This window comes from Trematomus bernacchii, unplaced genomic scaffold (genome assembly GCF_902827165.1).
Source record: "Trematomus bernacchii unplaced genomic scaffold, fTreBer1.1, whole genome shotgun sequence".
Classification (NCBI taxonomy): Eukaryota; Metazoa; Chordata; class Actinopteri; order Perciformes; family Nototheniidae; genus Trematomus; species Trematomus bernacchii.
This window is the reverse complement of record NW_022987771.1, coordinates 3,187,367-3,208,339: the sequence shown is the minus strand read 5'-3', so window position 1 is coordinate 3,208,339 and position 20,973 is coordinate 3,187,367. Positions and strand designations below refer to the sequence as shown.

At 41.5% G+C, this 20,973-nt stretch overlaps 2 protein-coding genes and 1 non-coding gene across 3 annotated transcripts; 1 reads left to right on the top strand and 2 right to left on the bottom strand.

Moving 5' to 3' along the window:
* Positions 1-258: 258 nt before the first annotated feature.
* LOC117496807 lies at positions 259-2,851 on the top strand. Its single transcript, XM_034148577.1, has 2 exons — positions 259-1,073; positions 1,659-2,851. Exon 2 carries the CDS (start codon positions 1,697-1,699, stop codon positions 2,360-2,362), a length of 666 nt encoding a protein of 221 aa, XP_034004468.1. The 5' UTR covers positions 259-1,073; positions 1,659-1,696; the 3' UTR covers positions 2,363-2,851.
* On the bottom strand, positions 871-944 carry trnai-aau. The gene has a single exon. It is a non-coding gene; the product is annotated as a tRNA-Ile (tRNA).
* ttc37 (tetratricopeptide repeat domain 37) lies at positions 2,668-20,924 on the bottom strand. The gene is made up of 41 exons (XM_034148575.1): positions 20,893-20,924; positions 20,401-20,501; positions 20,100-20,243; positions 19,876-19,967; positions 19,674-19,749; positions 19,418-19,564; positions 19,161-19,259; positions 18,916-19,024; positions 18,672-18,812; positions 17,891-17,989; positions 17,568-17,692; positions 17,258-17,344; positions 16,941-17,044; positions 16,080-16,206; positions 15,405-15,584; positions 15,144-15,268; positions 14,795-15,045; positions 14,614-14,716; positions 13,791-13,973; positions 13,465-13,612; positions 13,304-13,382; positions 11,932-11,993; positions 11,781-11,837; positions 11,619-11,687; positions 11,202-11,276; positions 10,843-10,984; positions 10,656-10,749; positions 9,676-9,753; positions 9,453-9,577; positions 9,245-9,368; positions 8,775-8,999; positions 8,581-8,653; positions 8,429-8,482; positions 8,113-8,224; positions 7,485-7,613; positions 7,277-7,401; positions 6,948-7,112; positions 5,908-6,060; positions 5,270-5,400; positions 3,158-3,281; positions 2,668-3,072 (listed from the first exon to the last, which is right to left on the bottom strand). Exons 2-41 carry the CDS (start codon positions 20,488-20,490, stop codon positions 2,992-2,994), a joined length of 4,707 nt encoding a protein of 1,568 aa, XP_034004466.1. The 5' UTR covers positions 20,491-20,501; positions 20,893-20,924; the 3' UTR covers positions 2,668-2,991.
* Positions 20,925-20,973: the final 49 nt, after the last annotated feature.

Here is a 20,973-nt window from a genome sequence, read left to right as displayed (position 1 = left end):
ATTGTATTGATTACACTCTCTTAATAGTATACAATTTGTATCACATGCAAAGGACACATAACACATGACAAGGCAAAAGGATATTTTCTCTCCAACATTTGACATTCATTTTTTTGGGATATATTTTTATGTAAAACATGGGACTGAAATAATTTGCGAAAACTCAAGCCAATAAATGTCATTGTAATCTAATCAAACCCATCATGTCTTTTTGTTTTATATGATTCCATGTTGTTAAGAGACTCAGTAAAGCTCATTTCTATAGTGATGCCTTCAGATAAAGCCGCAGCTTTACCATTTCCTACTTTTTATCAGTATGTTGTGTAGTGTGAAGAATATTAAGTGGCATTTGAAACACCTTTTTTAACAAGTCCCCATAGGACCTGCAAAGAAATAGGAGTCACAAAGTGGCTAAAAATATTTTATTTAATTTTGTGCTCAAAGGAGAGAGGCATCCCAGCTGCAGTCTGAAGTGAAGATAAGGAAGTAAGAAAATAAACTTCGCCTTGCTCGTAGATAAGCTTCTAGGCATAGGCACACAATACGTCCTCCCCTTGTCTCCACATTTACAGTATTTTACTGCTTTAAAACTATCTGATGTGGTAATATGATTTAAACAAACTAACCCTCTGAACTGAATATGCACTAGTAATCACAATATCCTCTGAGATATTGAAGGCCTAATTCTTAAAGCTAACCATACATATATAAAAACCTCAGGGGTCTCAAGCTCTGGAATTAAAGCAGCAGTTAGTGTAGTTCCTTTCCATGTCAGCTGATATTGTTGTGAACATGCTTTTTTGCCTTCAAATTGTATTATCTGCGATTTTTTTATTGCTTTGGGAGACAAGACATCATCAAAAACTTTGTTGACCAGTACGGGTATCGAACCCGCGACCTTCGCGTTATTAGCACGACGCTCTAACCAACTGAGCTAACCGGTCACGATCACACTACCTCAAAGTAACGTATATAATCCCAGCATAATATGACACTATCGAAAGTAGAAACGCTAAGAAAAGACAACGGAAAGTGAAAGTAATTTAGGTTAAAGACTACTCACCCACGATAAGGTTTGTTCTCTTACTTTTAAACGTTAATTCATACACCTTAAAGGAATTATAGCTCATTAGTTTAATAGAACAAGCAGCAGTCAGTTAAAGTCCGTCGTTTACTACTTTGTAACGCAACAGAACATCTTACTATTAGCATATAGTCTACATACCTTTAAAGGCTAACTCGTAACTAGCTAAAACGGCACAACACGGCACCCTATTGTTGTACATCTAGATATGGTCACTGAAAAATGTTTGATTCTTCTTGGATTTTAACTTGAATTACCGAAACATGCTACTCATCTAATTCTGAGACGATATGGTATCAATAACCTACATGAACAACGTTTAGCAGCTGATATTAACAATAATGAAAGACCATAATCTTAAATGTATTTTATGTTGCATTGCTGGAGGGGCCTGAGACAGTAATTGCCAAAAGTATACTTTAGCTATTGTGCATATGACATTAAAGCCTTTGAATGTGGAAACTTAGGAATCTAAGCTATATCAAATACATTTTAAAACATAGGTCTTGAAAAGTCACACCAAATCTGTCATAAGTGTTACAACATGATGCCATTTTTGCTTTTATTCTCACAGAGCCTTTGGTCTTGAAGAGCATCCCTTGTTAAATAAAGATGTCGCTGCGATTCTTTGGCTGGGAGGTGACCTACGATGATGAATCTCCTCGTTTGGAGCTGGGGGCTTCTCAGCAGCCCCAAGACAAAGGCATCTACAAAATGTACCATGGCACCAGCGTCGCCAACGCACGGCTCATCATTACCAATGGCTTTCAGCAGTCATCAGGTGGCATGTTGGGCAAGGGCGTGTATGTCAGTCGAGATCAGAAAAAGGCGGAACGTTATCCTTTAAATAACAACCATTCAGACAAAGTGGCCCTTGAGTTACGTGTGCGTTTGGGTCGTGTCAAGCGCATTGACACAGACAACCATCCCATGCAGTACACCTGGAGCACGCAGGGCTACGATACCGCTTGGGTGCCTCCGAACTGTGGCATGAAAGCAGTGCCCAGTGGCCTAGAGGAGGACTGTGTGTCCGACCCCCAAAGAGTGAAGGTGGTAGGCATCGCAAAGGCTCCAAACACCGTGCTGGCAGAGCTTCAGAAGCTAGTGGCTGATAGTCTAACAAATCCCAGCGCAAGAGATGATGGTGCTCCGGATGCCTGTTCACTTTGTAAGAGAAAGACCCAGCAGGGCTCTCCACACATCAAGCAACCGTGTTGGGGCTGTGGGCAAAACATCTGCACGCTCATGACCAAGCATGTCTGCTCAGCTAGCAACTGAGAGGGTGAAACAAGTAGATCCACGTCCAAAATGGCCTTGTAATGTGGTGGAGAGAAAACCATATTTAGAAAAACTAAGAGTAAAATTCAAAGCTCAGGGTGTGACCATACTTTTCAAACATGAGTCAACGTTTCTACTTTCCTTCCCCCATGTTCAAACCTTTTTCACTTCCTCAAACGAACATCTGTAACTTGCTACAGTAGCTACTTTGTGTTCATACTGAAGTTCAATATGATCTATTTTGAAATGTATTCTTGACAAATCGGTAAGCATAACAATTATATGCAATCAAGACGAGACAATCGTTTAGTTCAAGCAAGATGCCTTTATTTCAATCTGAACATGGACATCAGTTACTTAAAGTGAATTTCATTTTGAAGTAATATGCGATAAAGATCATGATTTTTGCTGAATGTATTTGATATCCTGAATGCTGTATAATGTTAAACCAAAGAACCATGTAAAGACAATAAACATTGTGATATCTGACACAACATTTTGAGTTTGATATGATTTCATATTTATTGAAGAGACCCAGAAGAAAAAGCTACATTTTGATTATTTCAGCCTGTAAATGAACCCTGCTGAGCTACATGATTTGATAGTGACGCGTTGCAGAATTGCACAACTCAAGCTGACGAAGAGGAAAGCAGTGAATCAAAGTCGAGCAGTCTCTGATCTCTGTTCTTTTTGGCATGTTGTAAAAGGACCTGTAAAAGAAAAGAGAAAGTTGGAAGTTGGAAATAGGCACTTCAAATGAATATACATCCAGGTATAAAACAGCTCTGTGCTCACATTCATTAGCTCCTGGTCGTTTTTGCTATGCAAGTGTCTGAGGAGGTACCAGCTGGCCACCTGCACCACCGTCACTGGGAGGTCCTGAGTGTACACCAGCCTCTCCAGCAAACGCCTGGTTTCCCTGCAGGAGACAAAGGTAAACGGACAAAGGTAAAACATGAGCTTAATACTTGTTAACCAAAATCACTACAATAGTCTGGATACATTTAGGAGTGGAATATGTGAATGAAATGAGCAAGAAATGTGGTAAAAATGCCTAATTGTGCTGCTTTTGCTGATGTAAATAACACATGCTAATTTGCTCTTAAGATATATAGAATTAGATGATGGCTGTTTTAAAAGTACCAACCACTTGAATAGATGGGAGTCATACATCTGAAGCTTCAGGAATCCCTTTTATTTACTTTAGCTGATATACTTCACCTACCAGCCAATGGGTTCAACACATTTGCATATTGACGCAGAAGCACCCACGCACATGCAACATGCTCGGGCATTTCCTTCAGCAGAGGATAATTCAGGGTTCTTACACCTTTTCCAAAGTCAAATTCAAGCACTTTTCAAGCATTTTCAAGGTGCATTTTCAAGCATCTTACAGCTGTTGTAAATTACATATTTATATACACATACTTATACTCAAATGATTATTTCCCTACCTCACATTAAATCAGATGTTCTTTATGCTATAAACAACCAAATGTGTGTTTCATAATAGCATTCTACATGAGGATGAACAATTAAAATGTTAGAAAAGAAAACTAAGTTTAATATTTCAAAATGAGTGACCCATCTGTACGTAGACTGGGCATCCCATATAACCTGGCTGAGCCAATATAAAACAATCAGCCAAATAACTTTTCAATATATTATTGATTACTATTTTTGAGGTACTTTTAGGTTGGCAGTAAACACAAGTCAGAGGTAAATGGTGTACTTTGACTCCACTACATGTATTTAATACCTTTAGTTACTTTACAGATGTGGATGAATGATGTGAAATATAATCAAGTGTTAAATCAGACTTTAGTTCCACCTGGAGTAAATTCACAAGCTACCCTGCAGTATACAAAGTCATTCAAACTAGCTGCAACTTTACCAGCTTTGAGAACACTTTCATGATCAATCATTATAAAACATATCATATACAATTATTAGGGATGCTCCGATCGCCAATTTTGGGGCCGATCGCCGGAATCAGTATCGGCCGATACCGATATCGCTCTCTTTTCCTCTCTCCCCCTCTCTCTCTCCTGACAGCCCGTCAGTATCTCCTGCAGCTCACTGATCCAGTAATGAGCGACCCGACAGTGAAGAATAAATATATTTATAACTAGTTTAGCTTGTTCCAGAGGTAGATAAAATAGCTAAGTGTGTTAGGTCTAACTCTTAATGTGTGTTCTGCTCCGCTCACCGGTCCGTCACAGCGGGTGGAGCTGCAGGATTTCTGCTTCACACACACGTTGCATACCGCTATTTTACTGTCATTTTCGGACACTTAAAATACTGCCAGACTAGTGAAGCCATTTTGGCGAGCTTGTTTTGCCGCGCACAGAGAAAAGTGTCATGTATTTTACATGCAACGATAGCCTAATCTAAAATGTTCTACTACAGCGTACCTTTCGTGTGGTGTGTGGCTCGTCAGCGCAGACTCTCGCATCGTTATTGTTGCACACTTTGCAGGAGGCTACTCTTGGGCTTCGCTTGACCCTCGTCTTAGCCATGGCTTGTATTTGTCTTCTGCTAGCCAACGCTCGTTTGAAACGGCAACCTCCTGGCATACTGTCATCTATCACTCTCATCAGAATGCCCAGGTCACACATGTAACAAAAACACTTGCCGGTCACGCGCATTGCGCGGGAAGGCCGGAGCGGAGCTGTTTTATGTAAAAGCGAAGCAATTAAGCGCGCTCCGACTTCTTTATTTTCTTTTAATCTAAAAAGCGAAGTAAAGCATTTACAATTTCAAGCACTTTATCCCAAATTCAAGCACCATTCCCAAAATTCAAGCACTTTTCAAACCTTGAAAACACCTCGTACAATTTCAAGCATTTTCAAGGATTTTCAGCACCCGTACGCACCCTGATAATAAAACACAGTGAGAAACACTGACCTAGCAGCCATCTTGGTCACAAAATGGAGCAGGGCCTGGAAAAGGAGGGCCACAGAGGAGGAACCCAGCTTCAACACTTCAGTGGTAGCTTCCACGATCATGTTTGTCCAGTCGTTTCCTGGGACACCCGCCTGAAAGGTCATCAAATGGTTAAGAACAATGCGTGGAGCCCGTGACTGTACTCAATATTACATTAACAGTAAGCAAAATGTCAGATAAACAATAATTGCATTTGACTTTGTTGTCCTGTGAGAAGTAGAGTGGAAAGCCCGTCCCTTTCATATAAATGACAAATGCATTTTTTTGCCTGCTGATCCTCTACGTTGTTTCTGACATTGACAGGGATGTCAAAAGGAGCTTCCTCTAGACAGGTGTGTGAATAGTATTATGCAAGTCTTAGGGTCAGCATTGTAAAATAATACTATTCCTTATTGCTTGAACATCACTCCTGGGGCAAAAGACCTTAATCCTTAATCAGTACTAATCTTAACCGTTTGCATAACCCATACATTTCTAAAATGCTCTTATTCATGGCCACAGTATTGCAGGAAAAAGATCTCAGATAGTTGTGCTGTAATAGCTGTACTTGAATCAGAAATCTTTTGGATCTAGATGGATGTAACACATTAGGAACTCACCATCGAGGGTCCCAGGGCCAGCAGGGCTAGTCTCAGCAGAGTGGAAACCTGGCTGCCGTGCAGGCCGAGCTGTGAGGAGATCTGCAGACTCTGCCTGTAGGCCATAACCGCCTGGAGGAGCAGACCCTGGCTACGATACACCTCGGCCAGCCACTGAGACACGGAGAGCAGGGGAGGGGTTTGGAAATCAAGGATGAGTGGGAGTAGATGTGAGAATGTGGGACAAGCGGGAGGAAATAGAAGAGGTAGAGGAAGGAAGAGGAAGGTAAGAGAAGATATTGAAAAGATCAGAAGACCTAAAATTGGTAATTTTTCTTCACTGAAGAGTTTACATATGATAATCACTGAAAAACAATCCTCCGCCTCTTACTTGAAATTGAAACCAAAAAAGGTTTTTACCCGTATATTTAAGGACTTACAGAACACATAATTGCTGAGCATTACATTATATTATTTGTTACATTATTGGTCAGGGCTACATCTGCCAATATATGCATGGCTTTAAAGAGAAATAGCCTAGTGTCTTTGCATCTTCCCCCGGCTGGTAGCATCCACTTGATGTGAGTCATATGACAGATGTGGTCTTCTTAGGTCAGAGCAGAAGCAATAGAAAACGGCTTTTGTGATGAAGAGAAAAATACATCTCATTATTTCGCTGAACTCAACACCCATCATCGCTGACTGAGAATATGTTAAAGCCTGTCTATAGAGTTCACTAGAGCAAGTCTGTGTGAACAGTGTCATATTGTGTTATAAACAACTGGTGCTTGCAATAAAGGAGTATTACATTACATTACATGTCACTTGTTAGACGCTTTTATCCAAAGCGACTTACATACTCAATACTGTGGGCAATCCCCACAGGAGCAATTTGGGGAGAAGTGTCTTGCACAGGGACACAACGACATGCTGACTGCAGTGGGGTTTGAACCTGTGCTCCCCCTGATCCGAACAACAACGCACTAGTCCACTGCGCCACATGCCAAAGCTATCATTAAGTCACTGCGATACAAAGACTGGTCTGATGTGTGTCTACCTACATGCCAGCCCCCAAGGTTTGTGGGGTTCATCATCACTGTGTTGTTTAGTTGCTCCAGCACGGAGTCTGACAGGACAGTACCACCACCGGCCAAAAGGAGACGCTGACACTGCACCTGTCTCAGGGACAGCATCACTGCCGGGTGCTCTGGAGAAACACTCAGCACCTGGGACAAAGAAGGCAGAGCATGAGGGGAAAAAGGCCACAAAAGTCACTTGTATTACTTCATTTTTGACATATTTATTTCAGGAACAAGTCTTATTCTTTAAACATTGAAGTAATTGTAAGGGAAATATTGAGGTTGTGTGTGAAAGGGTGTTTATATGTCACCTGTGTGCAGAGGGCTTCTGCCTGCTCCAGCTGTCCTCCCAGCATGAGGCCAGTCACTGCCTGTTGTAGCACCCAGCCTTCCAGAGTCTGTGCAAGAGGGCGCTCGATCTCCTCCACATTATGCACTGGGAAACAGTAACAAGTCACTTATTCTCTGAAACACATACAAAAAAAAAAATACATTCCATAAAATGCACAAAGCACACACCTTTCTCTGAAACCACTGACATGAGGGTTTGCTCTAGTCCTCGTCTGCAAGGAGCAGAACCTGAAAGGTAACAGGAAGTGTTTTCTGTGTGACAGGCAGCCATTAATCCCGCCCACGTGGCTGGATCATCTGAAATAAAAGAGAAGAGCGGAGGATGAGATCACCGGGGACGTTTCACAGTATTCTTACCAGGTAGGTGTAAGGTGGCTAAACATTCATTGCAAAGGGATAACAAAAAAACAAGCTAATCGTCCCAGACTGCTGCAAAACTTGATTTCCTGTATACATTAACAACACTTGTGTAGATGAAGGTTCTTAAAGTAGTGTGCCATACAACATATTTCACTAGAATTCAACTCAATATTGAAATAATAACAAATGTATTTCCTATTACTGGCTATTATCCTCCCATGACATGTTGTGTGGTTGTTTTCAAGGTAGTTTCAGTGTGTGTGTGTGTGTGTGTGTGTGTGTGTGTGTGTGTGTGTGTGTGTGTGTGTGTGTGTGTGTGTGTGTGTGTGTGTGTGTGTGTGTGTGTGTGTGTGTGTGTGTGTGTGTGTGTGTGTGTGTGTGTGTGTGTGTGTGTGTGTGTGTGTGTGTGTGTGTGTGTTTCTGTGTGTGTGTATACCAGGACAAAGCATCACAGCTCTCTGCATAGTCTTCAGTGCATTCTTGTGTTTGTCCTCTCCAGAGTGTTTCCCATTAGCCAGCTGGTTCACTCCACTGTACAACAACGCTCTCTGCAGGACAAAAAGGGACATCAGATTCCTTTACAAACCACTGTGGCAAGATACCAAAGTCAGTATTGACAGTTTCTTACCATTAAAATGTATTTTGCATGCTGACATATCAACAGTTTTCCATGTAAAATAATTACGCTTACGCAAGTTATAGAAAGACAAAAAAAAAGACTCGGAAATATAAATATATACTCAATATTTTACCTTTCCTAGGGTCATACTGGAGAGACAGGCAACATGACCAGCCATCGCTCCACCCTTGAATACACAGAGGAAAATAACATCACTTTAATTGTCCTAGAGCAAGAGTGGATCAGGTTGTTCAAATAAATGTATGTATATCAAATGTTCCTTACATTTGCCTTCCTTGGGTAGTATTGTGGAACCAGTCTGGACAGCAGGGCCCACAGAGACGGGTTTCCAGGATTGCTGTAAATTACATAAGCTTTGACATTTTCCATCCACAAGGGACCAAAGCTAATAACAGTACATCTCGCGGTACATGCAGCAAACATACGTGTCTCCAAATCTTAAATCTGTCGTGCATTACCTGTGCACAGCTCTGGAAGCCTCTCGTTGCACGGCGCTGTAGTTCCCCTGCAGGGCGAGCAGGGCGCAGGTGAGCAGACACCGCTGCTCGATCACACTCCCAGAGGCGGGGCCCTGCTTCAGCAGCTCCGTCAGGGCAGCAGCACTCAGCGTAGCATCACTTTGGACCAATCCCAGCGCACATAAACACAGCAGAGACTCCGGGATTGGCTCCTTTAGCATCGAGCTGTTTAGGCAGAATGCGTGTGGGGTGTTTACTAGCGTATATGCTTTTGCAGAACAAAACATGGAAATCTCTTACGTTTCTGTTAATCAGAGAACCTATTTCAGACACCTAACCAAGAACACGTTCAAAAAAACATTGACATCGAGACAAGAGAACTGGAAATGGTCAAATGCTAATTGATTTCTGGGTTTTAGGATGTATTCCTGCACAACTCTATCAGTATCACAAAACCCCAGTGGACTCACCATTTAAACAGCAGAGTCTTGGCTGAGTCCAGGTTCCCCAGCCGGTGCTGAAGCAGCGCCAGAGCTGTCAGGATGTACGCCTTCTCCTTCTCACTGGAAGCCACAGCCAAGGCACGTTCATAGGCTACAGAACACACACACAATCATTAAAGTCACAGTCCCTCTGACAGGTAAACACAAACACACTCTCTGATTGTTCAGTCCTCACCGCTGATGCTCTCTGGGATGAGTCCGGCCCTGCAGGAGGACAGAGCCAGACCAGCCAGGTCACTGAGCTCCTGCAGGGGGGTGGAGCTATAAACACGCACCGCCTCCTCCGACTGCCCTGAGGTGCTGCAAGGGACAACAGTGGGACACGCAACATATTGAGTTTGCGGTGTTTTGTAAGTGTTGTCAAAGATGGTTCAAGTACATGGTTAAGCTGTTGTTACCATAATGCACGGCCATAGCTGCCCAGAGCAAAGGCCAGCGCTTCTTCAGAGGACATGGACTGGAGAAGTTCAACAGCTCTGAGGAAAGAGAGTTAGGATTTAGAAAGGTGTTCTGTAAATACATATCGTTTTTTACAGATCAAATAGAGGTACCAGATATTTTCAAAATTAGAATCAGAAATACTTTATTTATCCTGGGGGGATAGTGGGTTTCCTGACATCTGCTCCAATTAAGAATAACATTAAAGTGGACCTATCATGCTATATTTGAATAATATAGTGTAGGACCATACCTATATAAGGCATATTTATACTTTTTTTTTTTCAAAATACCAAACAGATCATGCATTTTAGCCATGCCTCATTTCGCTCAATTTGCACTTTTTTAACTCTGTTTTTGCAAGGGCAGATTATGTGAGAACAGCACCATCTACAGGCCTGGCATATGTACTACAGCGTCTCCAGCGCTTTCGAACGGCAATGGCCGTGGCTGTCTCCTCCTGATTGGTGGAGTTGGCCCAATAGCCGTAGCGCCACCGTCCTGACGTCAGGACAGTGTTCAAATCTGGATCAGTTTTTATCAGATCCGTTGCAGCCCCTTTTTTAGAGATTTGGGTATGGAGGAAAATAGAGAGGGTTGTGTTTTCTGACACTTGGTGAGTTCCCTGGAACACCGGGGACACATATTCATGTATAAAAGACGTACAAAAGTGCATTTTGCATGATAGGTCCCCTTTAAGTAAGAATGTGCCATAAAAGATGAAATAAAATACAAATAATCAACTATTATTGACACATAAGAAGTGCTGCGTTAAAGAGTCTGACGGCCTCAGGCAGGAATGATTTCCTGTTCTGCATCTTAGTGGAATGAGTCTTTCACTGAAGCTACTCCTGTGCCTGACAAGAAGTGTGTGTCCTTCCCTGGTACGCTCGTGCTTCAGTGAGCACTTTCGAGTCTGTGAGTGTGAGAATTCAGACACCTTTTGTAAGCCTGCACGGCCTGCCTCTTCAGCTGCAGATGCTCATTCAGGTAGCCGAGCATAATGAAGGCATCGGGGTCAGACTGGATCCTCTCTGGGAGGGATTCAAGAACGTAATGTTAAACACAATCTGTTTCCAGAACATGACTCAAATAAAACTGAGGGATCAGTGGATCAGATGCTGTACCTGTGTACTTGCTGAGAGCCACCTGAGCAGCAGAGACGGCGTTCATCTGGACTATGTTGTAGCGGTACAGTGTCGAGTCTCTGTTGCTCTTATCCAGCAGAGTGGAACATACCCAGTAGGCATAACCTTTCACTCCCTCCATCTGCCAAAAAAGGACGTAGATTAAGAGGGGAAAAAGCAGAGAAACTTAAGGAATACACGGAGCTTCATTTTGGTATCACCCCTGGTTATTTGCTATTAGAAGCAAAAAGACTTATAGCTGAAAACTTAGTGAGAAAGTTGGAGCAAATATGTAACTGTTATTAGCCAGAGAATGAGGGGGTATCAAGAAGCCCCAGTGATTGTAGAGGGTCACCCACATGAGTGCTGAGTTCAGTGGTGTGTCTGAAGAGATCCATGGTGTCAAAGCTTCCCACTCTCTCTGCTATCAGCGCCTGGTAGGAGATCAAAGAGAAACAACTTATATTTAGACAGATAAACAGGGTCAGAGACAAGAAAGAAAATCATTAGAGTATGATACATATTAGCATACTGATATTATATGTATTTTATTCTAATGAAATCGTTGAATCTATACTTTCATATATAGTGCTATAGTGCTAACTAATAGAATCAAATGACAGTATATTTTAGCCAAGAACAAAGTAGTTCTCCTTCTGCTGAACTTGAAATCCTTTCATTGCTGAATGAAATGATTCATATCTGAATGTTAGAATGAATGCCAAGTGTTCAGTTCCTCGACATGATCCATTAAAGTTGAAAGGATGTCTCTGTACCTGTCCGATCCAGCAGTTGACGTAAAGCGGCTCCAGGGACTGGGCAATCTTGAAGGCCTCGTGAGCAAGCTAAGAAAAACAAGAACAGACTTTAACACAGAAAACCTCCGCCAACTATGATACAAAAAACGCAATGAATGTAAAAGAAAACTGTTCACATACCTCTATATTGTTTTGCTTTAAATACAGGGTGCCAAGGTTGGTCCAAGCAACAACATTCTGTCACAAAATCATAAAAAGTCACATAAAGAACATCAGGATATTTTCTGGGAATACTTTTTCATCATGACCGTAATGAATGTTCACTACATACATTTGGTTCAACTTGAATGGACTTGATGAAGCAGTGTTGAGCCAGAGCGAAGTTCTCAAGACCTGACGAAACAGAAAGTAAGAGACAAGATTGCATAAGTTACTATGACACTTTGTTCTAATACAGACCCATGACTTAAAGGTAGGGTAGGTAAGAATGGAGAAACCGGCTCGAGTGCGCTAGAATTTGAAAGTACACAACCGGAAAAAATCTGCCCCTTCCTTCAGACTTCCTTACAGAGCCCCTCCTCCAACACACACGAACGCACACATGACCAATGAGGGCACGAGATAAGTTTGTGCACGAGATGGAAGGCTGACAGGCAGGTAGGCCATCCAGTTATTTTAGCCGGGCCGGCTCAGATGATTGGTCGTGCTTTTTACAGCGCCACGGCTTCCACAGATGACATTTTTTTTATGTGTTTATTGTCAAAGCATTTAATGTATTCATTGCTATCGGGATGTTAAGAGCATTCCATGGAATATAACAAAAAGTGTTTCTGAAGTGAATTACCTACCCTACCTTTAAGTGTAATAACTTGAGTATTTCCTAATGCAAAATTAAAAACAGTTTATTGAGGCCACCTTTCTACTAAATATATTTTAAGCCAAAACTTTTCACTAATTGATGATTACAGTTATTTGAATCAAGACAATACACCTACTTTATTCAAGGGCAGAGAAATGACAGTAAAACTGCTCGATAAACACATATATATTTCAAAACAATTTTAAAATATGTTTTTTTATCCTCGAAAAACGTTTAAAGGGGACCTATCATGCAAAATGCACTTTTACGTACGTCTTTTATACATGAATATGTGTCCCCGGTGTTCCAGGGAACTCACCAAGTGTCAGAAAACACAACCCTCTCTATTTTCCTCCATACCCAAATCTCTAAAAAAGGGGCTGCAACGGATCTGATAAAAACTGATCCAGATTTGAACACTGTCCTGACGTCAGGACGGTGGCGCTACGGCTATTGGGCCGACTCCACCAATCAGGAGGAGACAGCCACGGCCATTGCCTTTCGAAAGCGCTGGAGACGCTGTAGTACATATGCCAGGCCTGTAGGTGGTGCTGTTCTCACAGAATCAACCCTTGCTAAAACAGATCTACAAAATGTCAAATTGAGCGAAATGAGGCATGGCTAAAATGCATGATCTGTTTGGTATTTTGAAAAAAAAAAAAAGTATAAATATGCCTTATATAGGTATGGTCCTACACTATATTATTCAAATATAGCATGATAGGTCCACTTTAAGCAACTATCCCACACGGAATAAATACATCTAGTTAGCAGAATAAATCAATCTGTCCACCAGTTATGTCACACCTTTATTCTTCATATGAACATGGCAGCATATTATTACCTTTGCTCATGGAAATCACTCCCAGGGCATTCCAGTAGTTATGGTTCCCACTGTCCATCATGATAGCCTTTTTTAAACACTGAAAACAAACCAGAAAAATATCTTAAAAGACCTCCTTTTTGGATTAAACAAATATAAAACTTCCGGACTGTGTGAATCACCTGCTTGGCCTTCTCCAGGAGCAGAGAAGAGGAGTTCTGGTCTTCATCTGAGGGGCAGGTCAGGCTGGACTGGCGGTAATAGTTCAGTCCTAGGTCGTACCAAAGGCTGGGAACCTCAGACATCAGCTTCAAAGCCCGGGCATAACACCTGCAGACAAAGATAATACACTCTGTTCAGTGTTCAGTTCTATGCTTGGCCAAGAGGGGCAGACACAGTACATATGGGGCATACAAAAATAAAATAACGCATTTATAAATGTATGCTTTGATGGAGTAGAGATGGTAAAGGCAGCTTAGAAGACATCAATGCCTATTTGTGGTCTTACCTCTCACCAACTTTGAGTGTCTGGGCCTGGTTCAGTGTGTGGCTCTGGGTGTTGGGGTCTAAACCAGCGAGTGGGCCTGGCATTAAAACCTGAGCTCTGTTTGGCGACACGGTGCTGACTGCGGTGCAAGCATCTCCCAGCAGCTTCCACAGACAGGACAGGTCTGGACGCAGCTCCACAGCTCTGAAATGCAAAATGATAGGTCAATCAAATCAGACAAAGAGTCTGTTTGTTAATGCAATGTAATAAATCACACAGAAAGTCTAACTATATCTTAAAGGTCACCCATTGTGCAAAATCCACTTTTTCATGTCTTTTCTACATCAACATGTGTCCCCTCTGTGTAAAGAGACTCTGACAGTTTCAGGAACAAAGATTCTCTCTCTTTTTGTCCTGATCCATTTATATAAAAACCTGTCTGAAAATGAGCTGATCAGATTTTGGCCACTTTATGATGTCATAACGATGTTTTGGCTTGTGTAACCATTAGCCAATCACCAACCAAGGTAACCCCCCCCCCCCACCTTATCACCTGAATCTCCTCCTAGAGCACCATTGTGTTCTTTTTAACCAAATATCTCTCAGAGGGGCGTGGGGAGGGGCTCCTTATTTTCATCTAAAGTAACAGACAGAGAATCAGTACTTTTGAAACAGGGCTGAAACAGAGGGGATTATGGGATGCTGCAATGATCTGTTTGGTGTTTGGAGCCAAACACTTCAGAGACATGTTTTGTATATATCTGAGACCTATAATATATTGATGAAAAACAGTATAATAGGGGACCTTTAAAATGGACTCATATAACTAATGTCTATTCATTACCTGAAGAGGTTCTGTATGGCTTGCTGAATGAGATCAATGGCCCCCCCGTCTCTACAGTCTTCCATCACAATTTTAGCCAGAGACAGTTGGCACTCCCCAAGACCTGAATATCAGATAATTGAAATATGATTAAATGCCCCGATCCAGAAACATGACTATGCATAACAAACCAAACACCCACCTTTAAGAGCAGGCACATAGTCCTGCTGCGCTGTGATCTGCAGGTACTCTGCGACCGCCTCTCTGAACTTGCCGAGTGTCTGTTTGATAGCAGCGGCCTGGTAGACGCTGTAAATGGAGGCGGGTTGGAGCTGGTGAGCTTTACCGAAGGCCTTCAGAGCGGCTGTGAAGCTGCGGCGGTTCAAATAGGCTTCACCTAAACACTCCCAACACACCCAGTCCTCAGGATCGGCTCTCAGAGCTGCTTGCAGGCTGGAAACATGAATAAAATGCTCAATGATGCTCATATATCTATTATAATGTAGGAAATAATAAAGAACTAACATATTTTACACTCTTTAAACTCTTACTCAGATACAGCTTGTTGATACTCTCCGACCTTCAGGTAGTAAAGCCCTCGTCTCATCCACGCCCATTTAGCCGAGCCTGGAGTGGCTTTCTCAATCACGGACTGAAGGATTGCTAAGGCAGTGTCCTAAAGGATTTGAATTGAAGAGGAAGGGGAGAACAGAAAGGGAGGATAGGGGGGAAATGAGCATAGGCTGTTAAGAAACGCTATAGCATATTTTCTAACCCCATACATGTGTCTGTCCTGCAACAAATCCCCTCACCATGTCGTCCTGCTCCATACTGAGGTCCACTGAGGCGGCTCCAGACTCGGCATCATCCTGGTCCATCTCGAAGGCTTTCTTATAGCAGCCTCGGGCCCGCGCGGGATCCTTTGCCACCTCCCGGTAGTAATGTCCGAGGTAGCGGAAAACACAACCGAGGTTTGGGTCTAACTTTGCAGCCTGAAATGAGGAAATTAAGCTTTCAAAATAAGATGTCATCCAGCACTGCAATTTAATTAAAAAAACTAAATTTGACTGATTCTGCAATTGTGATATGACCTATGATATAAGATGGATTGATCTTTTTTTTTAAAACATTATTCTCATTATCATTGATAAATATATATAATACTTTTTTAAAGGATCTGTTCCAAACATGATTTGTTTATGAAATCTGTAGAATACCATTTGTAGCACTAACATACTTTATTCAGAATTACATTTTCACATATTATGTCTCTACTAGATAGTGTGCTTACTGGGATCTGGATGTTGCACTAGGCCACATCGCAATTTGGATAACATTTTGATTAATTGTGCAGGCCTGCTTCTGACATGTTTATTTGTGCACAAGTTAAGTCCTTAAACAGGTAATCTTCCGTAGACTAGACTATAGTGAAATAGGACTCCCTCGCCAGCAGATAATTACAACTTTTGAATAATAGTTTTACTCACTTTGAGCAAATGTGTGTGTGTTTTGCTCCGGTCTTTACGGGTCTCTTCTCCCATGTCCCAGTAGAGTCGTCCGAGCAAGAAATAATACTCCCCACAGTCTGGGCTCTGGCTCGCTGCCTTTAGGAAACTAAACAACAGAAGAGCAATAGAGAGAACTTCACCAAGGAGAAGAAAACAGTTTTGCACTTGTTTAATTTCACTTGGCTTCAAGAAAGTGGAATGCCACAGATTTAAATCAAATCAAATCAAATCAGGTTTATTTATAAAGCACATTTAAAAGCGATTTTTGGTCGAGCCAAAGTGCTGTACATGTAATAAAAAACACATTACTACAAAACACAATAAACGACAATAAATTACAACAGATATAACTATAACAGATATAAAACACACGGAGAAGTCAGGAGTCATGCTCCGCTCTAATTAGAAGGCCAGAGAGAAGAAGTGTGTTTTTAATGTGGATTTAAAACCCCCTAGGGTCTGGGCCGACCTCACATGGAGGGGCAAAGTGTTCCAGAGCCTAGGGCCAGCTGCTGCGAAGGCTCGGTGCCCTCGGGTTTTTAGCCTGGTCTTGGGCACTACCAGCAGCAGCTGGTCAGCAGACCTTAAAGCTCTGGCTGGGGTGTAGCGCTGGAGGAGTTCAGTTATATAGGCCGGAGCCAGCCCATTTAGGGCTTTAAAAACAAATAAAAGGACTTTAAAATCAATTCTGAACCGAACTGGAAGCCAGTGCAGTGAGGCCAGAATAGGGGTGATGTGGTCGCGCTTTTTGTGACCAGTCAGTAAACGTGCAGCCGCGTTTTGGACTAGCTGTAAGCGTTTGATTGATTTAAAACTCAGATTTAAACAATCTGTTTTCACCTCTCCTCTGCCAGCTGAAGTTTGCCCTGGGCCAAATGTGCCTGTCCTCTCAGAACCAGCGCCTGGGTCAGGTTAGGGTGAGAGTCCACCAGCTCTGAGGACACCTACAACAGACATTATAGTTTCATTTGTATCAATGTGTCTAAAACCATAGATACCTTGTTCCTTTCCTTAAATTGAAAGAAAGGACAACAAGCTGTTACAGTGTTCATTTCTGTTAATTGCCAAATCAACACATAACATATTTTTACAGTAGCAGCATTTTTTCCTATGGTATCCTAAATCCAATGAGTCAGAGTTCAGAAAAAGTTTTGTACCTTGAGTGCTTCGTCAACTTGTCCCTGATAAAGGTATGCATGTCCTCTAAGCGCTACGAGAACAGGGTCTTTTTCAGCATCAGGGATCTAAAAACAACAGACAAAAACAGTATTTGTATGCTGACATTAAGTAGCACTACACATATATATATATATATATATATATATAGTATGACTTATGTTACAACCTCAAAACAGCTTCACCAACACAAATAATAATAAATATAACCGTTTTAACTGCTGCAATGATTACATTCAAAGTATCGTACATACAACAGGCTGGATACATTAATAAAGTTAACCACATCACCTGTGAGAATGTCTCTAAAGCCTGGTCTGCAGCCCCCTCTCCTCCACTCCTGACCAGATTCTCTAGCTTCAGCTTGAGCAGTTTGACCCTCAGCTCTTTGTCTCCAGAAACACACAGCGTCAGTCCTAACAGAAGCAGACACACAGCAAAGTTCAGTATCTAACTCAGGGGAAAACATGCACCTTTAAAGATTGAGGCTAACATCCTTTTTTATTTAAAGAAATTGTATATTTTTACAGTTTTTATAGTATTTCTTTGATTAGCTGGATCAGTGATTGCATCTGGGTAAATCATAGTATTGTATGTAAGCAGACATAACATACCTTGGGTGCATGACATAGCACTGTCTGAGTATCTCTGCATTTTAAACTGCGCCTCGGCCAGACTGCACCATCCTGTGCTGGAGCTCATTTTCTTCAACCCTAATGAAACAGAAGAAACACATACGGTGTACTAAGCACAAACACTTTAAATGACATAAATCAGGGTATATGCAGGAATCCTGAAGTCAAATGTAATGCCTTTTAAGACCTTTTTTAAGACCCTTTCCATACATTTTAAGACCTCATCGCCACTTTGAGTTCTAACCGGTTACATTGGCGACACACTTTACCTCACATTTACTATATAAAGTATTGATTGTCCTTCCTCCTTATCTTCCAACCATTTGGACGCAAACTTGCATTTCCCCATAACGATGTTGTTTAACAACCGGCGTAAACGGACCTTCGCGCGCTATCAAGCAGTGAGCGTGCGATGTCCTGTTCAGATGACGTCAAATCCAACGGGATGCTATAAATAAACTACACAGAATCACACTACACACCTACGCAATGATTACATTCAGGCAGACTGTAGAATACAACCTCTTTGGACAATTTATATACTTATTGCAAACAAGCTACAAAATGTAATACCTTGGAAAATGCCGTTTAATACTTTTTAATACTTTTTAATAGCCTTACATTTCGCTAAATTGATTTATCAACTTTTAATACTTTTTAAGACCCCGCGGACACCCTGTAATTGTAACAAGAGTGCATGTCTCAGTAACAACTGTCCAGATGCCTCTTACAATAAGAAATACATGATTTGTTCACTCACCTTGTGAAAGGTCCCTGATGGCATCTTTAAACCTCCCTTCTTGCAGTGCTTTGGTGCCCAGACCCAGATGACCTATTCCACTGTTAGGGGCCACATCCAGGAGCCGGGAGAAACAGCTGACTGCACCCTCATCCTGAACACCTTCACATTCAAATTGAACATGCAGAAAGAGCAAGACTGAGTGTCACAGCCTCAGGGCATTCTGGGATTACTGATTTGTGTAAGCAAGACAACAGTATGTTACCTGCTTTGAGGTAATGAGAACAAAGCACCTCAAGAGGATAGCTTTGGTTTGGGTAGAGCGAGAGCATGGACTCACATGCCTCTTTCATTTTGGTTTCTTCCTGTGGCATCTACAGGAGGGGAAGATTCATGATGAGCAGCTCATTAAAACATAACTGCAAAGAGCCATGTATGACGTGGACTATTTGATAGACGTGAAAAACATCCTTCATTTTCCGTGTTTCTGACTTGATGAGGTGGACTTACTTTAGAAAGACATTTGACATAGTCAGCTGACATCTTTTTGTGTTCCTCTCCTGGGACGGGATCCATAAGAACCATGGCCTTTTCAAATGCTGTGATTATCTGAAAAGCACAAATAAAACAGTTACATGAAGTTCAGATAGGTTAGAGACATGTGGTTTTTGTGTTAGTCCGGGCTAATAGATTACAGCGGTGGGCTCGTATGTGTTGCAAAGTGTTTATACACAAAAAGAAACATAATATTTGGGGAAATATCTCACATATTGTTGAATTTCATTGTCCTGCTCTTCCCCATTGAGGCAGTCTGAGAGGAGTTTGGTCAGCTGTTGCCATAGCTGCAGTAACTCTTTCTTGTCCACTCCCTCTTCCTCCTTCACTTGAATGAGCTGCAGCTTAACCTTTGCCAACTATATTCAAACATACATATTAATTAAAATCTACGAACGTTTAAAAAAAAAAGAAGAAGGATAATCCATCGTTCCATCCATTGAATGCATGTGTTTTAATATAAAATACCTTTGCATATTCTTTGTCAGACTGATAGATATCGGACAGCTTACTGATGGTCTCGTAACATTTATTTTTGTCAGAGCTGTGAATGGAGAGGATATTTCAAATCAATAACATCACAAATCAAATATGTTGGACTAGTCAAAACTAAAACATGTTGCTAAGAACTCACTGAGGCTAAATCACAACCATCCTTAAGAGGTGTTACCTTGCATACAGCTCAACAAGCTTCTGATAGACGTTAGGTAGCTCCACTTGGAAGTCCCACTGATCCGTCTTCACATAAAGATTTGCCAAGCCCTACAAAACATAGTTCATAATTACTGCACTTGGGGAGCATCAAATACAATAAAAACAACTAAAAATGATCTCAATGTGAGACAAGCAACGTGTTGTATTGGATTTGTTAAACACTACATGTTCCACCCTTACCTGCCATGCCAGCAGCTGCTCAGGCTCCAGCTCCACAGCTTTCTTATAAGCGGTCTGTGACTGATCTGGTTGATCGAGTTCACTAGCTGCCAAGCCGATGAACACCCAGGCATTATAATTGCTCTTCTCAAGTTTCAAAACAGCCTAAATAAGAGAAATAGAAGTCATTTATATAACATCTCTGTGAGAGATGAATTGCCTCAAGACTATCTGTGTCATCACTCCTTGGAACAGGTTAATATCAACAACAACAGCTCATTATACTTCATTTTATCAGTAGTGTGTATCTCAGATACTTTACCTTGCAGTGCTTTAGAGCCTCTTTGAACTCTTTGTTTTTGATGGCGTCTCTGGCACTTTTTAGTGCTGCTTTCACTTCTTTACTAGACATCTTGTCAATATCTAAACGAAGCAAAGAGGGACATATCAAAAACAAAAATGGTCACATCCCAAACATACAAGGCATAGGTATATGAACTTAAAACATACATGTTAAGAGCTAATTAACGCTAACTATTTGGCTTAATAAAAGAGTACTGAGCAGGTGTATCCGACAAAGTAGAAATAGCTGTTTAAACAGTACATAATGTGAACAGTTTATATTAGCATTGTTGGCTAGCTAAATGTAGCATCAGCTGTAAGCTTGTCATAGCCTCTAAACTATTTAACTTTAGTACTATAGAATATGACACAGTTTTAACCCTTCCTTAATATATAAAAGGTTATTGAATTGTTTTGTCAAGCTTTTAGCCACGAAACTATTGCTATTGTGAATACATATTGGGGAACCCACTGTTTACGTTGAAAACTTCCTCTGTTCCTGCAGTTGGCTGACACGGAAGTGAAACAGAATTAGCCACGCCTCCTTTGGATT